The 22,730-nt window shown below is 41.2% G+C and overlaps 1 protein-coding gene across 1 annotated transcript in view; it reads left to right on the top strand.

The window, feature by feature from the left end:
* The window catches only part of LOC125483110 (cell division cycle protein 20 homolog), a 74,906-nt gene that overhangs the window by 34,921 nt on the left and 17,255 nt on the right, over positions 1-22,730 (top strand). Inside the window, exons 5-8 of the mRNA XM_048596772.1 lie at positions 251-345; positions 2,991-3,222; positions 7,461-7,586; positions 10,128-10,245. Of these exons, the coding sequence (XP_048452729.1) occupies positions 251-345; positions 2,991-3,222; positions 7,461-7,586; positions 10,128-10,245 (571 nt within the window). The remainder of the gene's footprint in view (positions 1-250; positions 346-2,990; positions 3,223-7,460; positions 7,587-10,127; positions 10,246-22,730) is intronic.

Below are 22,730 nucleotides of genomic sequence, written 5' to 3'. Positions count from 1 at the left end.
TGTTCTTGTACCAGCGAACAAATTATTTATAAATGCAATGGTTTTAACCATTAAGATTTAAAAGAATGCCACTGGCAGATGGAGAAGCATTCTGCAAATTGTAGGACACTACTTTCAGGAAAAGAGGATAAAAGGAGAGGTAAAAATGACAGTTGCCATTGTATATTTTTCATTTGAAAGGTTAGATCATGGTAAAACGGATATATTTTGTCACAAATATTTTTCATAAGAATTATTTCTATAATTCCAGTTGTGGGACATTGAGACAAAGAAGAAATTACGCAACATGCATAGCCACAGTTCAATGGTTGGTGCGCTGAGCTGGAACAGCTACATTCTTAGCAGGTGTGACTTTACCACTCTAGCCACCACACAATCTCCATGCACGTATCCATGGGTTTCAAACATTTAATTAACATTTAAGTGTTTCGTAATATTATCTTTAACAGGTCAGATAGTTGACTATTATAATTTGCTGGATGTTTACTCCTTCAATTAAACCCAGTTTTGTTTCAATAGTTACTGACAAAAACTCATATGTTACAATCCCTTCAATGGAAAAAAAAACGCAGAACCAACAAATACGAACTGGAAATAAAATCACAAAAAATACATTATTGATCTAACTGCATTGCCAATTTGAAAAAACATTGCTTTAAATTTTTAGTAGTTTTGAATGAATTTGGAAATTGTAATTAACATTTCTCAATCTTTCTGTGAGTATCCTATTTTGTCATAGAGTCCCGACAGTGTGGAAACAGGCCATTTGGCCCAACAAGTGCACACTGCCCCTCTGAAGAGCATCCCACCCAGACCCATTCCCCTGCATTTTCCCATGTCTAACCCCACCTAACCTAAACATCCCTGGGCACTATGCGCAATTTCGCATGGCCAATCCACCTACCCTGCACATCTTTGGACTGTGGGAGGAAACCGGAGCACCAGGAGGAAACCCACGGAGACATGGGGAAAATGTGCCAGCTCCATACAGACAGTCGCCCGAGGCTGGAGTCAAACCCAGGTCCCTGGCGCTGTGAGGCAGCAGTGCTAACCACTGAGCTACCGTGCCGCCCTGTACATTTGCACACATTCATTGATTAATGTTAGTATTTTCACAGAAAGGGAATTATTACAATGAATTTCAAACTCAGGGTACATTATGTTTTACGATAACATCAGTCATTGTCAATTGACACCAGACAGGCAGGCAGGTAATTAAAACTCCCATATAACTAACTTGCTCTATCCCACTGCCTCACATAGGCCTTGATATTAACCTAGCGCAGGTGAGCAAGCAGAAAGGCAATATGTCTTCCTCTAATATACTGATCAGGTTCTATGATGTCATTGGGACCTGTCTGCAATATTAACCCCATGCTTGTATGACAAGGTTCTCTGGATCTCTCAACAAAACCTTGGTTGTCCACAGACCTTAGGCTTCCTTTCCCTTCTGATGTTCCTAACACCCTCTCCCTAATATTCACTTTACCACCAAAGATCACTTGATTTGAACCTCTGGTGGACATCTTTGTACCCTTTGTGAGACAGAAGCCTTTTCCTGCAATGTTTGTTTGAGAGACTCAAGTAGTTACACCCAGGCATCTTGCTGTGAAAGGCTGAATGGTTTCCTGTACAGTTTGGCCTGTGGCTGCAGCAAAGATGTTTTTAAAACCTTAAAACCTTAAAGTCCTTAAAACCATCTGTGGTCCATAAGATCATAAGATATAGGAGCAGAATTAGGCCATTTGGCCCATCAAGTCTGCTCTGCCATTTGATCATGGCTGATATGTTTCTCAACTCCATTCTCTTGCCTTCTCCCCGTAACACTTGATCCCTTTACGAGTCAAGAACCCTTCTATTTCCATCTTAAATGCACTCAATGACTTAGCCTTCACATCGCTCTGCAGCAATGAGTTCACAGATTAACCACCCTCTGGCTGAAGAAATTCCTCCTCATCTCAGTTCTAAAGGATTGTCCCCTCACTCTGAGGCTGTGCCCTTGGGTCCTAGTCTCTCCTACACGTGGTAACATCTTCTCCATGTCCATTCTATCCAGGCCTCTCAGTATTCTCTAAGGTTCAATGAGCGCCCCCATCATCCTGCTAAACCCAGAGTCCCAACCACTCCTTATATGGCAAGCCCTTCATCCCCAGAATCATTCTTGTAAACATCCTTTGGACCACCTCCAAGACTAGCGCATCCTTTCTTAGATGTGGGGTTCAACACTGCTAACAATATTCCAAATACGGTCTGACCAAAGCATTAAACAGCCTCTGCAGTACATCCCTGCTTTTGTATGCTAAGCCCTTTGGAAATGAATGCTAATATTGCATTTGCTTTCCTAACTGCCAACTGAACCTGCATGTTAACCTTCAGAGAATCCTGAACTAGGACTCCCAAGTTCCTGTGTGCTTCAGATTTCTGAAGCCTATCCCCATTTAGAAAATAGTCTACATTTCTGTTTTTCCTACCAAAACGTGCAGTTTATTTACAAGTAAAGTTCTCTTTAATCTTCCCCAACAACCTGTCTCTGTGACATTTTTCAGAAGCTTTCTTGAAGCCTGTTTGGGTGATATAAGCAATTGTTGCTAAATTATAAACAGTATAGCAGCCCCTACCCCATCCTACTACCTTCAATATGCCCACTAGGAATTACACATCCCTGGACACTATGGGCAATTTATGGATTAAAATTGTTCACACTTCTCCACATAATATTCTGTCTGCCACTTCTTTGCCCATTTTTCAAGCCTGTCCAAGTACTTCTGCAGCCTTCTCGTTTCCTCAACAATACGTGTCCCTCCACCTATCTTCATGCCAGTAGCGTGGCACACTTGCATATGCTGGTAGCTAAACATATTTATGCGCAGGGCCCTCCTTTTTGTAAAAAAGAAAGAACATGTACATGCACTGCACCTGTCTCAACTCAAAAAAATAGGTGACTGCCATTTACTAACTTATGTATGTTTTCATCTCCTTCCTTTCTATAGTGGCTCCCGATTTGGATCTATTCACCACCATGATGTAAGAATTGCACATCACCATGTTGGTACTCTCTGTGGTCACAGCTCTCAAGTATGTAGCCTCAAATGGTCACCAAATGGTGCACTACTCGCTAGTGGTGGTAATGACGGTCTACTGAATATCTGGCTTAATGATCCAGGAGCCAACATTAACAGTAAACCAGATATGACCATTAATAATCATCAGTCAGCTGTAAAGGTGAATGTGCTTAATTGGTAACTATCTTGTAATGCATGTTTTCTGTGTTCTGCTACCCATCAGTTCAAAACCTTAATTAATATAAGTTATTTTGAAGTAACTAAACAGTGTAATGGTTCCACTCGATAGCTTTTTTTAGCACCAGAATCTGGGATCAATTCTACCTCAACCTGATAGGATCAGCACATCATCAATTTATTCTCTGTATACATTCTTAGGTGAAATGGGTTGAACAGTTATTATCTAGTCTCTAGTAGGCACAAGGAAGGTGAAGGTGGGATGCCAGATGCTATGCGGTTTATAATTTAGCAGTATTTGCTTATATCATAGAATCCCTACAGTGTGGAAACAGGCCATTCAGCCCAACAAGTCCACACTGACTCTCCAGACAGTACCCCACCCCCCACCCCACCTATTTCCCATGGCTAATTCACTAAACCTACACATCCCTGAACACTACAGGCAATTTGGCATGGCCAATCCACCTAACCTTCACATCTTTGGACTGTGGGAGGAATCCAGAGCACCCGGTGGAAACCAACTCCACAGAGACAGTCACCCGAGGCTGGAATTGAACCTGGGTCCCTGGCACTGTGAGGCAGTAGTGCTAACCACTGAGCCACTGTACTGCCTCATGGTGACTTAGTGGTTAGCACTGCTGCCTGACAGCACTAGGGGCCTGGGTTTGATTCTAGCCTTAGGCAACTATCTGTGCATCATCCAGAGAGGCTTCAAGAAAACTACTTAAAAAGAATGGGAAAATGTGACAATTCTTGGTTGGCTAGAGGCAGGTTGTCGGGGGAAGATTAACGAGAACTTTAGTCTGTAAATAATCTATACAGCCTATCATTGATAATGCTTGATGCTAAAACTAGATGCCCAAATAAGGGACATTCTTCCGTAATGTTCTTTATCTTGAATACTACAGGACTTACTAAAATTTATGAAAAATTCTAGTTAAGCATTTCTTTGGCAACATTGTCAATGTTGTGACTATTTGTAAGTGAATTAAATATTCTCTTTGAAGAATGAATATTAAAAGTCAAGGGGAATTCAGGTAGAAACTGAAGCAGACTTGATGCCCACAAAGTTCTGTTTCTGTGGCTCTAATATTCTCAAATTCCTAGAAGGAACAAAACCTAATCTAAAAGAAACAGGCATGTTTTGATTGCTCAAAACTGAATTTTCATTTGAATGTTTTCTGGTCAACCATAGACTGTTTGGCCTTTTCTGCTATTTTAAACAAGGTGGCATAGAAATTCCACAGATGTTCTTTTCATCACCTGCTGTAACTTCAGCAGGAGACTGGTGGAATCCTCAGGGGAGTGACACATTAGCTGAAAATGCATTTTATATTAAAGGGTTCCATTAGTTTCCAGGAAGCTGGGACAGATCACAACTGATTTTACAGGCCAGTAAATTAAATACCAAAACGTAGCAACTGTTCTCTTTATCGACCATTTTTTTTTAATAGAGCACACTACTTTCAAATGATCTGGAATTTAGAATTGTAGACAGTATAATGTCTAGTGCAAGATAATCGAGGGAATAAATGTAACATTGGCAACATGAAGCAACATCCAGGCGGTACGGGGGCTCAATGGTTAGCACTGCTGCCTCACGGTACCAGGGTTCGATTCCACCTTGGGTAACCGTGTGGAGGTTGCACATTCTCCCCCTGTCTGTGTGAGTTTTCTCCAGGTGCTCTGGTTTCCTCCCACAGTGTGCAGGTTAGGTGGATTGCCCATGCTAAATTACCCATAGTGTCCAGGGATGTACATGACTAGTTGGATTATCCATTAGATATGTAGAGTTAGAAGAATAGGGTATTGGGGTTGATTTGTGTGGGATGCTGTCCGAAGATTTGATGGGCTGAATGGCCTGTTTCTGCACTGTAGTGATTCTATAATCATATTAATTTGCACAAAAACCCAAGCCATTTCAAATAACACAAAGATTGCTCAGAACCAAAATATCCCTGGGTCAACAAAGAGGTTCTGATTAAAAGTCATAAGTTCCACGTGTAGCTCTATTTACTCTGCAATGTGCGTCGACCTGTCTCTGCAATCCTTTGTTACCTCCAGCCCGTCATGAACCTATCCCCCACCATCCCTTAATTCTCATTAACATCTTTTGTCCTGAGGCAACTGCTCAGCTCACAGTTACACCAAGCCGGTAGGTGCACAACAACTTTAAATGACAATAGACCAGATGCCACAAGGTTCCTGAAAATGAAAATTCTTGGCATGGAAATTTAGTACATGGTACCAGTGAGGTTTAACGCCTGACCTACTACTGCTATGCTGCTGACTCGATTTTAAATTTCAAACTTGTTGGCATGACTTCTAAGACCAATCCCCAAATATATTTTTGGCTGAGAGCTCAGAGAACAATTAGAGAGCTGGAACTCCCCGGAGCTGAACTTTTGTATGATTGATAGCTCAGACCGCACGATATATCAATTTCACAGTGTTTGTCTATTGAAGCTTAATAGTTTCAAGTATCTTGCAGTTTCAGTTACTGAAGTTTTAAAGAGTCTATTATGAATTATTGACACCTTATTTGTGTACACTGAATGGAGCCTTTGCAAGCATAGTGGTTTTAATATGGTGGAAAATTACGTGTGATTTATTAAAAAAAATATTAATGCATACAACTGTCACTGCAGGGTTCACTGCTTCTAGCTAATGCATATTGTGAATGGGAATGGATGTATGGAGTCTGTGGAGTATGAGGGCAGTGCATGGAATGAAGCAGCAGGGACTTTCTGTTTATTCCGTACAGTTAGGATGAAGCTACCACAGTGAGGTCAAATTCAAACCTTTTCTGGGTTTGACTGTTCTGGTTTCAGCTGGTATCCATCGCACCCCAGGAAAGAAGATCCAGCCTCCAGAGCTGGTATTTTTTGAGGTGGGCATGTGAAACGGAGACTTTACCCAACTCAAGTTACCAGACTTGAAGATAAAAATTCTGGCCCATTATCTCTGTGCTGCATTCTCCACAGATGCTGTTTGACTTGCTGAGCATCTCCAGCACGTTCTGTTTCAGTTTAGTTTCCAGCATCTGCAGTATGTTGCTTTTGAGTGAAATATTAAATCCTGACCAATATTAATCCTCTTTCCAAACACCAGGAGCTCTGAGGTCAGTAAAGTTCCCACAGTTGACCCAATTTAACTGAATATAAACCAGATTCAAACCTGGAATATTTTAGTATTTAGAACAAGCGCAGTGTGACAGGCCGATGGAATATGGTGTCTACTTTCAGCGGGAGTGATTCAGAAACAAATAATTCCATTTTTATTTGTGTCTTTTATTGCAGTTTGATTTTTTAAAATCTAATTTACTTCAATGCTGGGAGCTCTTTGATCCTATTAAAGAGTTCTGCTGCTGCTTGTATTGTAGGAGCTGCCTGACTGATGCCCCACTAGGAACTTGTTTGGGTCTCTCACAGCACTCTCTGGTTGCTGGCCAGCTTCTAACTGGGTAGTCAGCTGGTTGCTAACTTTTCTGCTTGGACTGTGGTTGGGTGAGGGAGGAGTGAGCCAATTACCTCCTTCCCTAAACCGAGTTTTCTGTCAAGTAAGGTTATTTAGTCTCCAGTGTCTGTTTTCCTGTGACTGTTGGACTATTGTTTTAAGTATGAATTTGAATTGAGTATTCAGAGCTCGAATGCCAGCGATGTACAGAAAACAAAGAATGTGCTAAGTTTGGCCATAAATTTAATTAAGTTCTTGATTGAGGTTTTCCTATGAAGAAGTTTGGTCTTGAGGTGCAGTTGGAGAAGAGTCTTTTCTATAGTTAATTCTAAGTGGAACAAATGAGTGGAATTTGGCTATTGTGAGGGTTTGTGCTAGTGGGAGCTCAGAAAGACATTATCAACATTTAGAAATTAGACAGCGATGGGTGGAAATGGGCTGGGTACTCTTATAATGTATGTAAATATGTAGGATATCATGGCTCCTCAGTAACACAGCATGTTTGCAACGATACTGTGTATCAGAAAATTGTGCCACTGTAGCAGTGGATCTCTGAGGTCATGCAACAGTAACCACGCTGTCCAAAGTGAAATGTTTGGATCATGTTCCTGAGAATGTGGTTAACGTTGACAAAAAAAGTCCACTGTACAGTTCTAATTGTATAAATATTGATATTTTGTATTTGCAATTGCAGAAAAAGGTAATGATGTCGTTAAACAAAAACATAAATCTACTTTTCAATAATAGTTTTGTTTTCAATAGGCCATGAACTGGTGCCCTTGGCAATCTGGAATACTTGCTGTAGGAGGAGGAATGAAAGATGGACATTTGCGTATATGGGACACAAAGAGTGGGAGCTGTATCCGAGACGTGGATACAAAGTCACAAGTGAGTAAATAAGACAACTTGCAACAGAACCAAGTCTTTTCATTGGGAGCATCTGCAATATTGTTCATTGATCTTGCTCTGATACAATAGAATAGGGAGGGCAAATGGGGAATTTTTTCCATGGGCAGCTTTGAGGCTGTGGTATCTTAATACGTCGCTGTCTATAGCATTTCAAATTTCTATAATATATTCCCAGCCAGAAAAGATCTGGTCTCCTCTGGTTTGGTCCCATGGCCTGCTGATTTGTCTGGCTGTGTGATCTGGGTGTAGATGTTTCAGATAAGTATCATGGAAAATTAATTAGTGTGCAGTGAAGGAGCCTATTCCTGGAGTGTGCAAACTGAGCTTGCTTCTTTGAGACCGCACTCTAATTTCCATTCATTCAAGTTGCTTTCATTCTTATTAGACAAAGTTTTCAGCCATTACTGTAACAGCAGCTGACTTCGTATATGTCAACATCTTTCCACTTTGTTTTCATACATCACAGGCGTTTTGAGTCATGAGTCTTTTCGAAAGCATTGGTCAGTTTTAGTAGGTCTTGAGGTTTGCAACTATATGTAACTTCTAAGACTTAGTTGACCATATGTATGAGAAATATCTTTGAACATTGTCTGGCTCACAGCCAGAATCTATTATATGTGCGTTTATATGAATGAACTGGTGGTATTTTGTAACCACAATAGTTTTAGTCTTGCAATACTTAATAGAAATTCCTGGTTCCATTTCTTCAAACTGTTATTTATTTTACATCACTAATGGAATGTGGGTATTGCTGGTTGGGCCAACAACTTTTGTCCTTCCCTAGTTGTTCTTGAGAAGGTGATTATGAACTGTCTTCTTGAACTGCTGCAGTATGCGTGCTGTGGATTGACACACAATGATGTTAGGAAGGGAATTCAAGGATTCTGACCCAATGATATATTGCACCAAGCTAAAATGTAATCATTGATCACAGTTGTGCTGACAATATTAATGAATCTCTAGAATATTTTCTGTCAACTGTGGCACTGTATGATCAACGAAAACAAGTTCTATGGTGTCACATTGAGGCTGATCCTGTGTCAGCAATACATACCCTGCAGAAAATCCAATCACAAAGAGCAAAATGCTAAACTCTCGAGGCAACGTGTATGCTGGCCATTAGGCCCCACAGAATTATGTAAATCATCCAACTGCCATATTCTCTTTGTTCATTTTCAGAGCTGCTTGTGAGTGTTTGAATCAAGTTGTTCTAGAAGAGCTTTTAAAAATGTTCAGAATGTGGATAATGTTGGCAAAGTCCTAGATGCTCTGAGGTCACGTTGGGTAGTTGCCCTGAACAACTGAAGGTATTGTGGTAATGATATACCACTATCCAATGTTGGGCTGTTATTTTGATAAGATGTGCATTTTGAAGTATTTGACAACAGCCGAAGTGAACTGGAGCTAATGCATGTTTTTCCTATTGTTTATTGTTAGTTTCATCTAAATCAGCACTCTTTGGTGAACGCCTGTCACAGCAGCATTCCTGTGGTCACCAGTTGACCCCAGCTGTTACAACCAATGCCAGATATGGGCATTTCATTACACCTGCCAACGGGTGCCTTGCATTTGGAAAAGGAAATGGAATTCATGCAGTGGTACGAGAGGCATGAACATCTACATGGCTGACACTTAGAATCCTTCCTCTCAAGGAAGTAATAATGCAATACAAACATATCATATGACATATGTCCAATTTGTTGGGCCTATTGGGGTGAGACCTATTTCAACTAGACTTGTCTATGTGGAATGCATTGCTGGAGAGGGTGGTGGAGTCAGCCTCATTAGGGGCATTTAAGCATCTATTAGATAGGCATATGGGTGATAGTGTAAGGTAGGGGTGGAGGTTAGATAGACCTTAGGATTAGGGTAAAAGTTCGGCACAACATCGTGGGCCAAAGGGCCTGTACTGTTCTATGTTCTATGTTCTGTGATTCAGCAAGATGGCAATTACCAAATTGTGCTATTTATGGAAGCATGAAACAGCAACCATTGCAGGGATAGCCTGACCTGTTATGGTTTAAGTCATCACCTTGTTGAACTTCTATGCTGCAGGTTAATTTTAAGTCACTTCTGTTGACATTGGGCCAGTTGAACAACACTGAGCAATACTTCAAACGTTTGTTTGACAGTGCAACAAGTTTGTCACTGTTTCAGCGGAAGGGAAAGTAAAAGCTCAGCACTGCTATGAAACAATGGTATGACTGAAAGTAATGGGTAGGCAGAGGCACTTTTCTTGCCAGGTCCTATGTTGTTATTGTCTAAACAATGGATTTCTCTGAGGCTGATGTCAATTGCTCTGAAAAAAAATCACAGGCAGACATCTGCCCTAACAAAATTCCATTTTAATTTCTGTTTTAAGCCTTTGGCAAAAATTGCTTGCAATTTTCAAATGACTTGGCTTGAAAGCTGGCTTATTTCAGGGATACAAGTTCCCTAATGATAAACAGGTGGAAAATCCAATCCTTTGCATAGAACGGAAAATACTTAACATTGGTACCTGGTTTTGTTTTTTTTCAGATTTGTTCATTACTCTGGCTATCACAACACAATGAGTTAATAACTGGCCATGGATTTCCCAAGCACCAGATCTCCGTGTGGAATTACCCAACTCTTGTGAAATCAGCAAATCTCAAAGGTATGACTCGTATAGATTGTGCGAAAATATAAACAGTCACACTATTATAGATTTTTTTTGGACTTTTGACAATAGTCTAGATTATCCAAGTTTTTGCCGTCGCTAAGTATCTTGTCAACAAAACAGTGTATCTGGCAAAGTATTTGTTCATTTATTGCCACTAATCAATGGTAAACAGTCCCAATGTTTTGATGTACTGATGATATGGCCAAACCCAGCAATATTATCCTTTATTTTTGTCCAAGTTTGTTTTATATTAAAAATGTTGATAAACAGATAACTTGAGACTCAGATGAAAGCCAAGGGTTGTGAACGCTGGAAATCTGAAATGAAAACTGAAAGTGATGCCTTTCCACAGATGTTACCAGACCTGCTGAGTTTCTCCAGTATTTTCTGTTTTTGTTTCTTGGAGAGACTTGGCCATTCAGTGGCAGGAGGTAACATCTACACCATGATCTTTGATATAATAAAAGTGAGTAGGGAGTACTGACATAGAAATCTGCAGTGGGAAATGTTCTGAAAGAAATGTGACCAAACTTTGTGACAAGAAATGGAGTAAACTTTGTAGATAGTGAAGAATCTGTATGAGGTTTTTACTATGCAGGTTACAGCCTTGAAATTTCAACCTTTGGGGTAATTAAGTCATATAATTAATGTGGTTGATGTGGGATTTAGGGCAAACACAGTTACACTGGATTGTCTCTGTTCAAATTTGCACATGAAGTGGGCACTGTGTTTTTTACAGGAGTAGTAACATGTCAGAATACGGTCTCAGTGAATATATTGTCCATTGTCACTTCATAGGTCTGTTTTGTTTCACCACTTAGTTCTGAAAAACAATTCATTTGTATTGGGGATCCAGCAAGTACAAAAGCGAAGCTTCAGAAACATCTTTAGGTGCCATGGCCGTAGAAAATGGCTGCAATAATTTCTCTTTGCTCTTCTCTCCCACACTGACATTCTCATGAAGGACACAAGCATGCTTTCAAAATATCCTCACAGGCTTGACTTCAATATATTGGCAGCAGTCAGGAACATATTCTTGGAACACACGGAAAGTTCTGCTCCAAAAATCAGGACTACTATTACAGATGCTGAAGATTGTTGTAACTCCATTTGCTTTTTAGTAAGTTGGCTGGAAGTAGCAGTGATGGTGATTCAGGCAGAAAAAAATGGTAAGTTGTGATTCCTTTAGACCTTTCAACAACAACTCCTCCTCATTGAAAGTATATGTTATTATGGAAATCAAAATGAGAACAATTTTGAAGCTATAAGTACTCATTATAATAATAGAGAAAATCTCTCAGCAATTTCTGGAGTGTGCACACGTCACTTAAACACAGAAATTCAGTTTCTTTTTTGTCAGGGTTAGTGCCATTGTATATATTATTGCAGTCTACACCAAACAACTCTGCATTAAAATAAATGCAATGCATGTGATTTTGCTACATTCTCTCAGCAGTTCAGTGCAAAAAGATGGCAATGGAAATTTAGGACTTGTATATTCAAGAGCAAGTGAATTTCTAACGGTGGTATAAATGAAAATTATTGGTGAAAAATCTCCCCAAACCCAAAAAATTAATTCTATAAGCATGGAGTCTCATTCTGTCATAAAGAAATGAGTGGTATTGGTCTAAAAAATAAAAAAAAATTCAAGTTTTCACACTTTTTTGTCGCCTTATATTTCTCCAATGAAATTTATATTTCCCAATTTTCTTTTACCTACTGTGCATCATTTATTTCCAAATTCTGTTTCCTGCTTATTGGAAATACTTCCTGACTTTAGTTCTTGTATCTCATTGAGGATTCTACAAAACAATATGTTGAAGTACCTTATTGTTGGATTCTCTGTTCATATGATCCCAGATCATTACAGAATAATGAACTGGAAAACTTGCTGAATTAAAAGAAATCTCCACTGTCAATTCCTACTCTGCTGTGGGCCATTTTCAGTGAAGTGAATATCGAGTGCTATTATTTGGCCATTGACAACAAAATCCAGGCTCCTGTAAATGGCATATCCAGATTACCTGGTTGCAAGTACTGCTGTTATACACTGTTTGGCTACAGATATAAATGAACTGACTAAATAAATATTATTTTTTGTGTTTCCTCACTCTCTTTTCTCCTTTAGAGAATGGTATGGAATGTTGGAAGGTTTTTGCAGCCTGTTTTAAAATTCATGTATGCTCCTTCCACAGCCAACAAGCCCTAGAGTGGGACTTGAACTTAGTGCCTTTTGTTGTTGAGGTGAATTCAGTTGTTACTGACCCACTTAGGCACCTCTAAATGAGTAATGTTTATTAGGTTCTGTGTCATACTAAAATAGTTACATCGCATGCAAAACTATACTAAAATAAAGGTATAGGCTGAGCGATTTCATTTGCAAAACTCTCTGGGCATTTCTGTCCAGGATGTGGTTAGCTCTGCTTCAAATTGAAATGTGCCAGAACGTACTTCTAGATATTACAAATTATGATTGTTGCATCTCAAATTATGACTGAAATCTTGACTGTACATTGATGCAGTCAATGTTTCAGTTACACCAGACAGGTGAGTCACTGAATCATGAAGGTAATTTCCTATCAGATTTGCTATATTTGCTTTGCCTGTCCAATAGGAGCATAGCCCACTTGACAGATACTAGAAAGGACATTTGGGCTGAATCTTACCAGTCATCGGTAAAGTGACATTTTTGTCGAGTTTCATGGAGAGTTTCTTTCTGTGAGGCCTAGTGAGTTTTCTCATGCACTCATCCCAAACTTGCATCATTGACTACATTCCATGCCCCTATGGTGCCACGTGAGTTGCTAGGCCCATTCTCCCACCCACTGTAGGGGCAAGTATTTACTACTGCTGGGATCCCTGGCACTTGCTCCATCTTTCAGAGGCCATTGTGCACCTGTCAGTCTCCAGCAGCCATCCCCAGTTCATAACATTTGCCCTGGACATGGCAGATAAAGAGAAATTGACAACCCACTTTGAGGGCTGGCACCTGGAGGTCCAGACAGAGTGTTGTAGTGGATGACTATCTTCTGCATGTAGGACTGGCAGAGGAGGCCACAACACCAGACCCTGCCAGCCATCGAGTCTTAGGCTTTGAGACATGGCCGGTTGTTTGAAGAACACACACTATGTTTGCCATATGAGTGCTGGCACCAAGATTGACATAATTTGGTGCCATACAGCAACATGTCCACTCCATTGACTGATTACTGCTGACAACCATGTCAAGCTTCCTGGCTTTGAGATGCAAGGAAAGGCAAAGCCTCAAAGTAGGCTCTACCAGGGTGACTGCTGAGACCAAGCGAGCAGCCCTGAGACGCAGCCTCATCCTTTCCATAAGTCTGTGTCTGCATGCACAGTGTCCTTGCAGCAGGTTACTGGTGAACAGATATGTGTTTCACTGAAACAGGACTTGTAGTGGAGTTTCCCAGGGGTCAGTATTGTGACCCTTGCTTTTTCTGATGTTTATACATAAGTGGTCTCGGTGTATAAGGGATAATTTCAAAGTTTGTGGACAATGCAAAACTTGGAAGTATTGTAAACTGTGAGAGGACAATGTAGAACTTCAAAAAGCTATTAACATGTTGGTAGAGTGAGCAGTTATGTGGCATTTGAGGAAGTGACAAAGTTGATAGATGAAGGAAGGGCTGTAGATGTCATATACATGGACTTCAGTAAGGCGTTTGATTAGGTTCTCCATGGTAGGCTGATGGAGAAAGTGAAGTTGCATGGGGTCCAGGGTGTACTAGCTAGATGGATAGAGAACTGGCTGGGCAACAGGAGACAGACAGTTGTAGTGGAAGGGAGTTTCTCAAAATGGAGAACTGTGACCAGTGGTGTTCCACAGGGATCCGTGTTGGGACCACTGTTGTTTGTGATATACATAAATGATCTGGAGGAAGGTATAGATGGTCTGATTAGCAAGTTTGCAGATGACACTAAGATTGGTGGAGTAGCAGATAGTGAAGGGGACTGTCGGAGAATGCAGCAGAATATAGATAGATTGGAGAATTGGGTGGAGAAATGGCAGATGGAGTTCAATCCAGGCAAATGCGAGGTGATGCATTCTGGAAGATCCAATTCAAGAGCGAACTATACGGTAAATGGAAAAGCCCTGGGGAAAATTGATGTACAGAGAGATCTGGGTGTTCAGGTCCATTGTACCCTGAAGGTGGCAACGCAGGTGGATAGAGTGGTCAAGAAGGCATATGGCATGCTTTCATTCATCGGACGGGGCATTGAGTACAAGAGTTGGCAGGTCATGTTACAGTTGTATAGGACTTTGGTTTGACCACATTTGGAATACTGCGTACGGTTCTGGTCGCCACATTACCAAAAGGATGTGGATGCTTTGGAGAGGGTGCAGAGGAGGTTCACCAGGATGTTGCCTCGTATGGAAGGTGCTAGCTATGAAGAGAGGTTGAGTAGATTAGGATTATTTACATTAGAAAGACGGAGGTTGAGGGGGGACCTGATTGAGGTCTACAAAATCATGAGAGGTATAGACAGGGTGGATAGCAAGAAGCTTTTTCCCAGAGTGGGGGCCTCAATTACTAGGGGTCACGATTTCAAGGTGAGAGGGGAAAAGTTTAAGGGAGATATGCGTGGAAAGTTCTTTACGCAGAGGGTGTGGGTGCCTGGAACGCGTTGCCAGCGGAGGTAGTAGAGGCGGTCACGATAGTGTCATTTAAGATGTATCTAGATAGATACATGAATGGACAGGGAGCAGAGGGATACAGATCCTTGGAAAATAGGTGACAGCTTTAGATAGAGGATCTGGATCGGCGCAGGCTTGGAGGGCCGAAGGGCCTGTTCCTGTGCTGTAATTTTCTTTGTTCTAGTATGTTCTTAAGTCATTAAACGTGACAAGACAGTTAGAGAGAGCTCTTTAAAAAGCATACAGTTCTTAGCTTCGTTAATAGGGGCACAGAGTACAAGTGCAAAGAGTTTATGCTGACCCTATATAGGATATTGGTTAAACTTTAACTGCAGTCGATGGTAGGAGGCAGAGGATGCTGATGGAGGGTTTTTCAGACTGGAGGCCTGTGACCAACCGTGTTCCACAGGGATCGATACTGGGTTCACTTTTGTTGGTCATTTATATAAACAATTTGGATGACAAGATAGGAGGCATGGTTAGTAACTTTGTGGATGGCACCAAATTGGTGACATAGTAGACAGTGAAGAAGGTTATCTAAGATTACAAAGAGACCACGATCAATTGGGTCAATAGGCTGAAGAGTGGCAGATAGAATTTAATTTGGATAAATGCGAGGTATTGCATTTTGGTAAAACAAACAAGGGCAGTGTTGTAGAACAGAGAGACCTAGGGGTTCAGGTGCAGAATTCTTGAAATTTGCATCACAGGTAGGCAGGGTGGTTAGGAAGGCACTTAGTATGCTCAGACCTGTTTGTTTATAAGTTGGAGTGTCATGTTGAGGTTGTATGTGATGTTGGTGAGGCCTTCTCTGGAGTACAATGTGCAATTCTGGTTGCCCTGCTAAAGGAAGGATTTTATTAAATTGGAGAGAGTTCAGAAAAGATTCAACCAGGATGTTGCCAGGAATTGAGGGTTTGAGTTATAAGGAGAGGCTGGATAGGCTGGGAGGTTTTACACTCGAGCGTAGGAGGTTGAGGGGTGACCCTATTGAGGTGCATAAAGTCATGAGGAGTATAGATAAGGTGAATAGCAAGGGTCTTTTCCCTAGGGTGGCAGAGTTCAAAACTAGGGGCACATTTCTAAAATGAGAGGAGAAAGTTTTAAAAAAGACACAAGGAGCAATGTTTTTACACAGAGAGTGGTTAGCGTGTGGAATGAATCGCCAGAGGAAGTGGTGGATGCAGGTACAATTATAACATTTAAAAGACACCATTGGTCATAGGCCTCTAGTCTGAAGAACAACTCTCTACCAACATCCTCTGCCTCCTACCATCAACTCCAGTTAAGGTTTAACCAGTATCCTATATAGGGGTAGCATAACATTTCTGCACTGGTAGTCTGTGCCCCTATTAATGAAGCTAAGAACCTTAAGCTTTGTAAAAAGCTCTCTCTAACTGTCTTGCCACATTTAATGACTTAAGAACATATTGCCATATAACTGCCCACTCTACCAACTTGGACAAGTACATGAATAGGAAAGGTTTGGCGGGATATGGGCTAAATGGAGTAATTTAGTTTGGGAACATGTTTGGCGTGGACTGGTTGGATTGAAGGGTCTGTTTCTATGCTGTATGACTCTGTGATTCTATTGTGCACAATTCTGGACACCATACTTTAAGAAGACTTAGAATGAAATGAAGGTATTGCAGAAAAGGTTTATAAGAATGTTCCAGGATGAGAAACTTCAGCGATGAAAATAGTTTGGAGAAGTTGGGACTCTTTTTCTGTGAGAGAAGGCTAAGAGGAGATTTGAGAAAAATTTTCAAAATGTTGAGAAGTCTGGACAGTGTAGATAGGGAGGAAGTTCCTGTTTGTAAAATGCTAGGCTGATATACCAATTGAGGTTCATCTGCCTGCAACACTGTCCACAGATATGAAGGAACTATATGGACAAATGATCGAGGTAGTGAGGTAAGGGATGTGCATAAGTTATTTTTTTCATTCTGACTTTGCTAGATCTTCTAGTGGAGAGAGTGGCATAGTGATAATGGTGCTAGACACAAGTGGACAGTATGTGGGTTTCAATGCTACCTTGACATAGAAAGAAATGTGAATAAAAAGTTAGCCTAATGATGCCCACGTAACCACTGTCGACTGAGATTAGGAATGGGCAATGCTGGCCTACCCAGTGACGGCCACACCCCATGATCAAATAGAAACAGAAAACAAAATGGTACAAACTTGGCAAAGTGGAGACCTTGCATGAATAGCATAATGACAAATGTCAGGTCAATCAATCAAATAACTGGTATCTGCTGCTGTTTAATCAGTAACATTAATGTATATAATGTATATGAGGATTGCCTTATGACTATGTCAATTGGAATCTGATTAAAGTTGGCAGGATACAGAAATTAAATCAACAAAGACCAGGATTTTGCAGGGAGGCACTGGTCCTGCTCATCAGCAAGCAAGTCAAAGGTGACACCTTCATCCAATATTGAAGTCGATGACCAGATTTTACCGTTCTCAGGCAATTCATTCTCTGCATTTATATCTTCTGCCACTTTAGGACAGGATGCTCTGTCTCCATGAGCTTTGTCTAATCAGAGGGGTGGCAGCTCGACAGTGCCAGCAGATCACGAGGAATGTTGTCTACTGCCAGTATTGCAGGAATGTCCCGGACCAGCTACGCTGGGAAGGCCTGGAGTGCAGGAAGGTTTGGCTAGAGCTCTGGCAAGAGGTGGGGTGGAGAAGGTCAGTGAATAGGAGGGCAGTCTGTAAGCACAGATAGCCCTGGCCATTGTAGGGCTCTCTATGGAAACCCTCCAAGAAGCTGCAGTTTTAATGTAGAAGCCTCCACACATGGCAAAATGCTCATCCACTGTTGCTGGTAAAACCTCACTGGAGGTGGGAAGGAGTTACTTTGTCATTAACTGGTCATCATCTTAAGTTTTTCTTACCATGCTGGAGCTACATAGGGATGTCCTAGTCAGTGGCACAGGATTTGGTGTATTCATCATTCTAATGTGGACAGTGTAACCCACACTATGGAGCTGGGCCTTAAAGACAGTCATTGCTGCTTGTGTACCTCTTTGTATGCCATGGGATACCTGTATAGGAGATTAATCCAGGCCAGGAAGCTGTCAGGGGTTTTCTTCATGGTCTCCCAATGTAGCAGCGTGTTCTGCCAACGTAAAGAAAATGCTGCAGTTCTTGTTGCCATGTTGTAGGAAGGATGTTATTAAACTGGAGCAGGGTTCAGAAAAGATTTACCAGGAGGTTGCCGGGAATGGAGGGTTTGAGTTATAAAAAATAGGCTGGACAGGCTGGGACTTTTTCCACAGGAGCGTAGGACGTTGAAGGGTGATCTTATAGAGGTTTATAAAAACATAAGGGACAAAGATAAGATGAATTACAAGGGTCTTTTCCCTAGGGTGGAGGAGTTCGAAATCAGTGGGCATATTTTTAAATGAGAGAAGAAAAATTTAAAAGGATATTGAGAGGAATCATTTTTACACGGAGAGTTGTTAGTGTGTGGAATGAACTGTCAGAGGAAGTGGTGGATGCAGGTACAGTTACAATATTGAAAAGACATTTAGATACGTATATGAATAGGAAAGGTTGGGAGGGATATTGGCCAACTGCAGGCAGTTGGGACTAGTTTATTTTGGAAACATTGTTAACATGGACCACTTAGACCGAAGGGTCTGTTTCCATGCTGCATGACTCTATGACTGTATGAAATGGCCCTTAATTTAACAATTCATTGTTTCAATTGGCTGCAAAATGGGAGTTTTATTGAAGATGCATAAGATATTTAAACCAAGGGTTCTCATTACATTTCACTTGGGAAATGCACCAACCACGCAACACCATTGTAGAATCAAATATTCACATTTTTATAAATCTGTTGTGAAAAATAAAATGAACCTATTTAACTCCATAGAAATCTATTGAATTGCTCACTGTGATTTGGTTACTGGGTATGTAATCATAAAAGACAGATGAATGCTGAAGCCGTAACGTCTATTTATGTTAATATTCATCATGAGGTAACTTGCTAAGCTCCACAGACTATTGAATGCCGCTGACTTGGCAACTAGTGGTTCTTAGTGGTTGAAGACTGATGATAGTAAGGATGCAAAATTGACAGAGAGCAGAGAATTGCAGTGAATGGTTATTTATCAGACTGGAACAAAGTAAATAATTGTATAACCGGTATGAGGTGCACTGTTTATGTTACTAGCACTTGGGAATACAGGTCACAGTTCCAATGTTTGCAGATAGCACAAAACTTAGAAGTTTGATAAACTTATAGACAGCAGCTGATTCAGGTGAACCTCAATATATCAGTGAAATGAGACAAAAGCACATTACCTAAGAAATTTGCTCCTTTTCTGGCCATAACAGGATCAATGAATTTCTGTGATTGTCTTTCAAAACTCTCTCAGCCTCCGAAGACATGCTCCAAAAGGGTGTCATATCAGGTTTTATGGGGCAAAACCTGGCAAAAACAGACCTATGCCAACCTCTAGCATGTCACAGGAAGAACTTTTTCTATCCATCATTGTTTCTCAGTCCCAGTGATACTTTCCACTGAGCCTGATATGATTAAAGACAAGGTTACATGAGCTTTCAGGCTCAATTCAAACCCTATGAATTTGGACTCATGCAATGGAATATGGGCAAACAGATTCAAATGAGACTGCAATTTTATTAACCCTTCCTATTGAAGATGGGTGAGTGAATGTTTTTTTCACTTGTTCCTCTATTGGTCTGTAAATAACGTATGTTGGACCATTCAAAATTATGGCGGATGTGCATTTTTGCCTCCAGCAGGATATCTTTACTGATGTTATCTGATACTGCAATGCTTACATTATGTAAGAAGCTAGGTCATGAATAATGTGGCATTGAAAGATCCAACAGATATTCATCACTTCTCTCAAATACTGTGTATGTCTCCATAATCTGGCAGCTTCGACACTAGGCGTTAGCTGGACCAGAGAATTTGCCAGACCACAAAAGCTCAAGTATATTCAATGCACAAAAACTTTTTAAAAGTTACCTTGCCTCATATCAATTGCATGTCCAGTGAATGATTTTCCAATTTGGCTCCACAAACACAATTTAGGGTATCTAAGTGAATAAAATAAAAAGTAATATGAATAAAGATTGATGCTGAGTCACAGAGATTTCCAAACCAGAGAGTTCTGAATTTCAGACATACAATCTGTACATCCAAATATTACATTCACAGACACATCCGTGTCTGGGTTAGCTGTTGAATCATTCAATTACAAAGAGTACAGTATTTCCATCAGTCGGTCATGCTTTAAATGACTTGAGTTAACATGGAGTTGGAGATCTTTATACCCTCAAGTCACATGCTATGATGCAGTAATAATACCATGAGTAAGTCTCTTAAAGGTGTATTGACACACTGTCTCTTGAAGGTCTACTGAAATGCTGACTATGTGACTATGTAACATAGAAACATAGAATATAGAAGCAGTACCAGGCCCTTTGGCCCTTTGAGTTTGCTCCATAATTCAATGTGATCATGGCTGATCATTCAACTCAGTACCCTGTTCCTGCTTTCTCCCCATACCCTTTCATCCCCGAGAGCTGTAAAAATATGTATCTATCTCCTTCTTGAAAACATTTATTATTTTGACCTCAACAACTTTCTATTGCAGAGAAATCCACTGGTTTGCCACTCTCGTGATGAAGAAAATTCTCCTTGTCTCAGTCCTTATCCTTAGACTGTGACCCCTGGTTCTGGACTCCTTGGTCATTGTGAACATCCTTCCTGCATCTACCCTGTCCAATCCTGTTAGAATATTATAGGCTTCTATGAGATCTCCTCTCTTTCTTAATTGATAATCTTAACTGATCCAGTCTGTCCATCAGTCCCGCCATATCAGGAATCATTCTGCTCTACCAAACCTGCACACAATACTTAGGTGAGGTCTTACCAATGCCCTTCTCACACTGGAGCAGCAAGGCATCCCTGCTCCAGTACACAAGTCCTCTCAGTATGAAGGCGAGAATATCATTTGCCTGTTTTCTCACTGCCTGTTGCGCTCGCAGTTTCACTGACTGGTGTATGGACATGCAGGTCTTATTGCACTTTCCCCTTTCCCAATCTATCACCATCCAGACAATAATCTGCCTGCATATTTTCACTACCAAAGTGGATAACCTCAGATTTATCCACATTATACTGCATCTGCTGTGTATTTGCCCACTTACTTGTCTAAATCACACTGCAGCTACATTGCATCCTCCTCACAGCATACCCTCCTACCCAACTTCGTGTCATCTGCAGAATTGGAGATATGACACATAGTTTCCTTATCCAAATTATTACTATATACTGTGAATAGCGGGGATACAAGTACTGATCCCTGAGGAACCCCACTAGTCACTGCCTACCACTCACTAATTTATTCCCACTTTTTTTTTCGCAGTCTACCAACCTATTCTGAATCCATTTCAGTTCGCAACCTGCATGGATCGGTGTTAAGACCGTGCAGGAGATGGAAAACATCATAGACAGGGGCTTAGAGGCATGGTCGCACCCAAGGTTCAGGCTGATAGACGGGTGACCTCTAGAAGGGGCAGGCAGACACTGCAGGAGTACTCTGTGGCTATCCCCTCTTTAATATGTACACCATTTTGGATATTGTTGGGAGGGAATGCCTATCAGGGAACGGCAACAGCAACAGCCAGAGTGGTGGCACCACAGCTGGCACTGTTGTACAGCAAGGCAGGTCAGTGGAGCAGTAACAATAGGTGACTCTATAGTCATGGGCACAGATAGGTGTTTCCCTGGGTGCAAAAGAGACTCCAAGGTGCTGTGTTGCCTCCCTGGTGCCAGTGTCAAGGATGTCTCTGAACAGCCACGGGGTATTCTCAAAAGGGAGGGCAAGTAACCAGAGGCGTGGTACACATTGGTTTGAACAACATAGGCAGGAAAAGTGATAAGGTCCTGCAAAGGGAGTTTAGGGGGTCAGGTAGGAAGTTGAAAAGCAGGACCGAGGGTTATAATTTTGGGATTACGTCTTGTGTCACATGCCAGCGAGGCTAGGAATAAGAAAATAGTCCAGTTAAATAAATGACTAAAGAGCTAGTGTAGGAGGGAGGACTTCAGATATGTGGATCATTGGGATATCTTCTCGGGCAGGTGGAACCTCTGCAAGGATGGGTTGCACCTAAACTGGAGGGGCACCAATATCCTGGCAGGGAGGCTTGCTAGGCCCACTCAGGAAGGTTTAAATTAGTGTGACAGATGGAGGGGGTGGGGGCGACGGGGAGAGTGGCGGCAGGAACCAAAGCAGCAGGTCAGCAAGTGAGGAGGAATTAGAGACTAAGATCAATAAGGTTAAGGGGAAGAACAGACAGGAGAGGTTACTGAACATGGCAGGACTGGCGGTCTGAAGTTTATTTGTTTTAATGTGAGGAATATGATGGGTAGGGCAGATGAACTTAGATTATGGATTAGTACATATAACTATGATGTTGTAGCCATTACAGATACTTGGTTGAGAGAGGGACAAGACTGGCAGCTTAACATTGCAGGATTTAGATGTCTCAGGTGAGATAGAGAGGGATATAAAAGAGGTGGGGGAGTTGTGTTACTGATTAGAGAGAATATCACAGCTGTACTGAGGGAGGACACCTTGGAAAGCTCATCCAGTGAGCCATATGTCTGGAGCTCAGGATTAGCAATAACTTTGTTGGTTGCATTTAGGAGGGCTTCTTGAAGCAAGATGTAAAACAGTTGAACTAGGGAAAGATCCATACTAGACCTGGTACTGGGGAATCAAACCAGCCAGATGATTGAAGTTTCAGTGGGAGAGCATTTCAGGAA

Source organism: Rhincodon typus, chromosome 1 (assembly GCF_021869965.1).
Source record: "Rhincodon typus isolate 14 chromosome 1, sRhiTyp1.1, whole genome shotgun sequence".
Classification (NCBI taxonomy): Eukaryota; Metazoa; Chordata; class Chondrichthyes; order Orectolobiformes; family Rhincodontidae; genus Rhincodon; species Rhincodon typus.
Note: the sequence above shows the minus strand (reverse complement) of the source record. Positions and strands in the feature narration are given on the sequence as shown.